Source organism: Arachis hypogaea, chromosome 3, assembly GCF_003086295.3.
Source record: "Arachis hypogaea cultivar Tifrunner chromosome 3, arahy.Tifrunner.gnm2.J5K5, whole genome shotgun sequence".
Classification (NCBI taxonomy): Eukaryota; Viridiplantae; Streptophyta; class Magnoliopsida; order Fabales; family Fabaceae; genus Arachis; species Arachis hypogaea.
In genome coordinates this window covers 7,466,592-7,472,896 of record NC_092038.1, presented here as the reverse complement: position 1 = coordinate 7,472,896, position 6,305 = coordinate 7,466,592, and the positions used below count along the sequence as shown (strand labels likewise).

The following is a 6,305-nucleotide window of genomic DNA, read 5'->3' as shown; positions in this document are numbered from 1 at the left end:
TGATCCAAAAGACACAAGTTGAGATTTCAATTATCAGTTTATCACTACTTTTTATTTTTGTTGTGGAAATAATATTTTTTGAAACACATAATAATTAAAAAAATTTCTAAGCACAACATACATGTTGGATAAAAAAACACTGTTCTCTGCATCTTATTTGACTGCTGTTTTGTTCTCTATTTTTTCTTTTACGAAGATGATACATAAAACTAAAAATATCCACCAACTACTTAGAACAATATAATATTATTGTAATGTTTATATTTATCTTTTTTATACTATAGATGAAATATGTATTACGATTTAAAGATCTAAATACTCTCTAAAATACACATGTCCGTAAATAAAATTTTTAGTTAATTAATTTATTAATAAAACCCATGATTTTTATCATTTTATGATAAAATATGATCAGTATCTCCCTTTTTCTTTTAGCTGGAAAGTAAACATTATCCTCGGCCAGGTAAGTTCCAACAAATGATCCTGTTTTTTGTTGCTGTAAATTATCTTTTCACCTTGAATTTGTTGCTAATTATCGGTGATAGTTGAATTTGTTGTTGTCTTACTAAAATAATAATTTAGTTAAATTTTTTATTATTGTAAATCATACTTGGAGCTAAAGATTTTATTGCTGAAAATTATCATAGTGAATTTAAAAAGAGAATTTAAGAGGAGACTTAAATTTTACTTTTCATAATCTTTCATAATTCTTCTAACTACTATTTAAATTATTTTTACTTATAACTAATTACTCTACTAATTATGTTAGGACCAAATTATACATGTTACATACATAAATTTTAATAATAAATGATAATTTATAAGGGTTCAAATGTCTTTATTCTCAAGATAAAAAGACTGAACTTATTAAATTAAAAACATACAATAAAAGATATTAATATTTAATTTTTGTATTCTTCTGTGTTCCTTTCAACTAATTTATAATATATAGTAAGAAGAAAAGAAGAAGTTAGTTTGATATATACTAAAAGTGGTGAGAAAAAAATTTGCCTAAAATTCACCTAATTCTTATTCAATGCAGTAAAGAATCTTGTGATTTAATTGTCCATTATTTTTAATTTAATTAAGTAATATGATTAGTGTCCATTTTGTTTTTTTTTTTTTTTCTTCTGTCTATTAGCTTAAAAATGTTGAACAAGTGATAAAAATGGTATGTTTTGTTTTCTGATTAACCATCAGAAGCGTGAAATGAAGGTGGTTCTTCTGCATCACCCACTACCATAATTATTTTCTCCAAATCCCACTCTACCTATATTGGTACAAAACCGTCCTTTGATTAGATATAGATAGCAATATAGGTAGTAGCCTTCATTTCAATGTTTGTGGAAAATATATATGGGATCGATGTACTTGATCTAAGAGCCATGTGAATGTCATATATATAAATAATATTTGAAAAAGAACATTCAACACTAAAAAAAGAAATATTTAACACAATTAAAAAATATATCCAAAACTTAAAAAAAAAATTCCAAAATATATAAGAGTAAGGAGAAAGTAGTTGTAGCAGTAGCAGTGATGAAAGAAATAATGAATTTGTGTGTTAACTAAAGATGAAATACATGTGAATATATATGTGTAATTTAGAAGAAAAAAAATTTTGAAAAGAGAATTTAAGAGAGAGACTTAAATTTTATTTCTCATAATCTATTATAATTATTTTAACTATTATTTAAATTATTTCTAATTATAGTTAATTATTCTATTAATTATGGACCAAATTATACATGTTTCTATTAATTATTCTTGTAAAAGTTTATTTGTAGAATCATAAATTTGATCAATTTTAAATTTAACCTTATAATCTCAAAAGTTGTTATAACTTCTGTATGAGATTATTTCTATTGAAAAATTTTATATATATAATAAAAGATAGTTATTTGTATAATTTTTAAAGTTATCTTTATTAATTTATGTTACAAAAGTTAAAATCTTTTATATTTATATTATCAACTATTTTAATAAATATAAATAAATTGTATTTTTTATTGAATAGGATTAAAACATAAATATTAAAACAAAATAACATTGAATAACTAACTACCTTAGCTTGAATCAATTTAAAAGTAAACGTTACAAAGACCAAACACAAGTTATAATTTTATCTAACATTATTATAGTTATTTGTGTATTTTATAGTACTATTAAAGTAAATACAAAAATGTATTGAATGATAAGGCATAAAGTTAATTGCAGTCGTCTAAAATTAAGAATGAGCAATAGTATTTCTTTTTATGTAAAACAAACTATATAAAAGTAAGAGAAAAGAACAAATTAGTCCCTGACCTTTTAATCCGAGGACATTTTCGTCCCTGAGCATTGGAAAATACATTTAAATCCCTGACGTTCCTAAAAACCAGACCGATCAGTCTCTTCGTCCGTGAGCCACCGTCAGACCAGACGGAAAATGCTGACTTGGCTCCCCATAAGCTTACGTGGCTCAACGGCGTTCCAGCGTGGCACGTTAGTGGGTTGGAGGATTTGAAAACAGGACACATAAGTCCCTCTAACTCAAAACGACGTCGTTTTGAGTGCTGCCCCTTATATACAGTCTCGTCCCTTTCCTTGTGTACAATCTCTATTACACCCACAATCCTTTGACAGAATTACATAAAACCCTAAAGAAGACCAAAGATCAAAGACAGGAATTGCTCTGTTTCTCCCTCCAAAAAAAACCACCATCCAGACTGAGAAGGTTCCGACGTGCATTAGGTGTGAATCCAGTCTGATTTGCCGTCTTCGTCACTGAAGGTAAGAATCAGTTCCATTGCTTATTGAGTCGATTGTGTAGTTCAATAGTAAAGAAAGAATGAACTGTTGTACATGCATGGTGATAGCAATGGTAAAAACTGTATGTGCGTTGTAACAGTGAATTTGATTCAATGTTAGGGCAAAGGAAAGTTCTTGGTTGTTTTCTGTTTCTATTTTTTGTAGGAGATTGATGTATGAGTGTAGAGGTAGTTGATCGTTGATTTCTGTTCTTATTTTTTTCTCCAGATGGTAGATGTGTTTGTGGTGCCAGTGTTCCACCATGGAGGTAGTTTTGTTAGAAACAGTAATGGTTCCCTTGTTTATCAGAATGGAAAGGTAGAGAAATTCCCTGAAATGGACCTGGATTTTGTGAATTTTGGGGATTTGATCACACTTTTTAAAGGCTTGGGGTACCAGTCGTATAAGGCAGTTTATTGGTATGATCCATTGAGTGAAGATGTTGAGTCGGGGCTGCACAGTTTGACAGGGGATGCAGGGATCAATGCCATGCGAGAGAACAAAATGAAGAATACAAAGACGAATGAGTTTTACGTGTACTTTGACCACCCAGTTGATGAGCCTGAGATTGTGGAGGATGGTGGAAACAAAGGCAAGAGTCCTGTGTTAGAAGAGATTCAGAGTTCATCTTCAGATGATGGATATGAGAGCACCGAGGATGAGCCATATAAACCGCCACCACCCGGATATGAAAGTGAAAGTGATGATGATGATAATAGTCCTGAGGACAGAGCACGCAAGAGGAAGAGAGTAAGTAAGGGAAAGGAAAAAATTGTGTCTCCAAGAAAGCCATCTGCAAAGAAGCCATGTGCCAAGAAGCCAGCTGCAAAGAAGACAGGTGTGAATAGGAATAGGAGAAGTTGGTTAAAGAAGGGACAAAGCAGTAGAATGGGGACATCTGAGGTGAATAGAAGGCAGCAGGCCAGTATGGAACCCAATATGCAGGAGCAGGCCAATTCTGGGCCCAATGATTAACAGCCCAACAGAGGTCCAACTGTGAGGTTCTATGTCAGTGCAGTCCCAGAGGATGATGATGATGACCCCATATATGATTACCATTCTGAGGATTTACACACTCCTAACTCCACTGATGATGAGTCCAGCAAGCACACATTTCCTGAATTTGATGATCATTATGCTTTTGGAGAGGGCAGGTTTGAGTTGGGGACAAGGTTTGCAACTATAGAGAGATTTAAAAAAGTTGTAAAAGACTCTTTCATTTCTGAGGGTAGAGAGCTTAGGTGGATTAAAAATGATAGGGAGAGAGTTAGGGTGGGATGCATGGATGATGACTGCCCGTGGTTAGTTCATTTATCATACAATAAATCACTGCAATGCTACCAAGTGAAGACTTACAAAAACGATCACACTTGTGCAAGGGACCTAGGAAGTAACGCTGTTGATCAACATTGGATTAGTAAGAAGGTGGAGAAGAGAATGAGTTCACAACCTCACATGAGAACAAATGAAGCAATTGACTTTCTGAGAGAGGAGTTCTCACTCACTGCACATCCAAAAATGGTCTATAGAGCAGTTAAGGAAGCAAGGGAGAAGATAATGGGAAATGAGAGGGAGCAGTACAATAATGTGAGGGATTACTTGTTTGAAATTCTAAGAAGCAACCCTGGCTCCAGGGCAGAGGTGTGTGTAACTCCAATTCCTCAAGCCCCTCCAGTATTTGATAAGCTGTATATAGGGTTAGAGGCATGCAAACAGGGGTTTAAGAGTGGATGTAGGCCTCTAATCCACCTTGATGGTTGCTTCCTGAAAACATACTATGGTGGACAACTCCTAACTGCAGTGGCACAGGATGCGAATAATCAATTTTATGTTGTTGCTTACGGAGTTGCAAGGTCTGAAACCAAAGAGTCTTGAAAATGGTTTCTTACCCTACTTCAGGAGGAGCTGGGGATGTGCAGACTCATGGTTGGAATTTCATGTCCGACCAACAAAAGGTAACACTAACAACTACTTATAATATTGATAATTGTTCAATTATTTCAATATGAATTCTACTGCAGTTAGACATTTATTCACTGAGGTGCCTAGTTTAATAATGCAATTGTTCAGAATTTACTAGTTATGTTTAATTGTGAAAACCTTTGTGTACTGTGTTAGGGATTACTGCCAGCTTTGAAGGAAGTGATGCCAAATGCACATCACCGAAACTGTGTGATGCACATTTGGAAAAACTTCATAAACCGATTTAAGGATTTGTACATTCGGGAGGTGGTTTGGGATTGTGCTAGGTGCACCACCATACCCGAGTTCAAAGAACAAATGGAGAAGCTCAAAGGTATTAATCAGGGGGCATGGGAATATCTTTCCAGGTTTGAGCCAGCAACTTGGGTGAAGGCGTATTTCTCCCATGGGCCAAAAGTGGACAACCTCACAAATAACATGTGTGAGGTGTTCAACTCGAAGATAGTCAACTACAGAAGCAAGCCTATCCTCACAATGTGTGAGGAAATTAGGTGCTACCTAATGCGGAGAATGGTTAAGCATAAGGAGCTACTTAGTGATTACACAGGAAAGCTTGCACCAGTTCAGCAAAAGAGGATGGAGCGTCTAATAAGGCCTAGCAACAAATGGCGTGCTGACTGGACAGGTGATGATGCACGCAAGCGTTTCGAAGTAACTCGTAAAGCTACAAAGGTGGATGTTGATCTAATGAGGCAGACCTGCTCCTGCAACAAATGGCAGCTGACTGGTTAGTTCTAATAAATGGCATTCAATATTTTAATTTGTTGGCTGTATATGTTAACTTGCTGGCTGAATTTACTTTAATATATCGTTTTTCTTGCTGTTAAGTTGTTGGCTGAATGATGGACTTATATATGGTTTTCATGCTGTCAAGTTGTTGGCTGAATGATGAATTTAGTGTTATATATGGTTTTCATGCTTGCTGAATGAATGCTTGGGTCAAGTCTAGTTCATGCTATTATATTTTGTGTTAGGCATGCCATGTATCCATGCCATAGCAGCCATAAGGAAGAGGCATGATAATCCAGAGGATTATGTGCATCCATGGTTATGCATGGAGTCAATACACAAGACATATGCTCATTGTATTCAGCCAGTGCCAAGTGAGGAGTTCTGGACAAGGACTGAATATTCTAGGCCGGATCCTCCTATCATAAAGAGACCAATTGGCAGGCCAAAAGTACATAATAGACAGAAGGATCCGGCTGAGCCAATGATGGAACAGGGAGATAAGTTGAAGAGGTCATTCAAAGTCACTTGTAGTAAGTGTGGTTCAACGGGACATAACTACAAGACATGCAAGGACGCTCCATCTGATCCCAATTGGAAACCTAAGACAAAGAAGCCCAAGAAAGGGTCCACATCTCAGTCAATGGCAGTCATCCCACTGTCACAATCAGCTCCAAATGATAGTGTAAGTAATTTGCTTTAGGAGTTATATGGTTTGATTTCTTAACTATGATAGGAGTTTATGTGCTTACTTGAATATGTATTTACTAGTTCTGTTTTATATGTTTAGGAGTAATCTACTT

At 34.6% G+C, this 6,305-nt stretch overlaps 1 protein-coding gene across 1 annotated transcript; it reads left to right on the top strand.

Annotated features, from left to right (window-relative positions):
- The first annotated feature begins 4,667 nt into the window (after positions 1 to 4,667).
- On the top strand, positions 4,668 to 5,505 carry LOC140182897 (uncharacterized). The gene is made up of 2 exons (XM_072230823.1): positions 4,668 to 4,745; positions 4,909 to 5,505. The coding sequence occupies exons 1-2, from the start codon at positions 4,668 to 4,670 to the stop codon at positions 5,503 to 5,505; spliced, it is 675 nt and encodes a 224-aa protein (XP_072086924.1).
- The last annotated feature ends 800 nt before the right edge of the window (positions 5,506 to 6,305 follow it).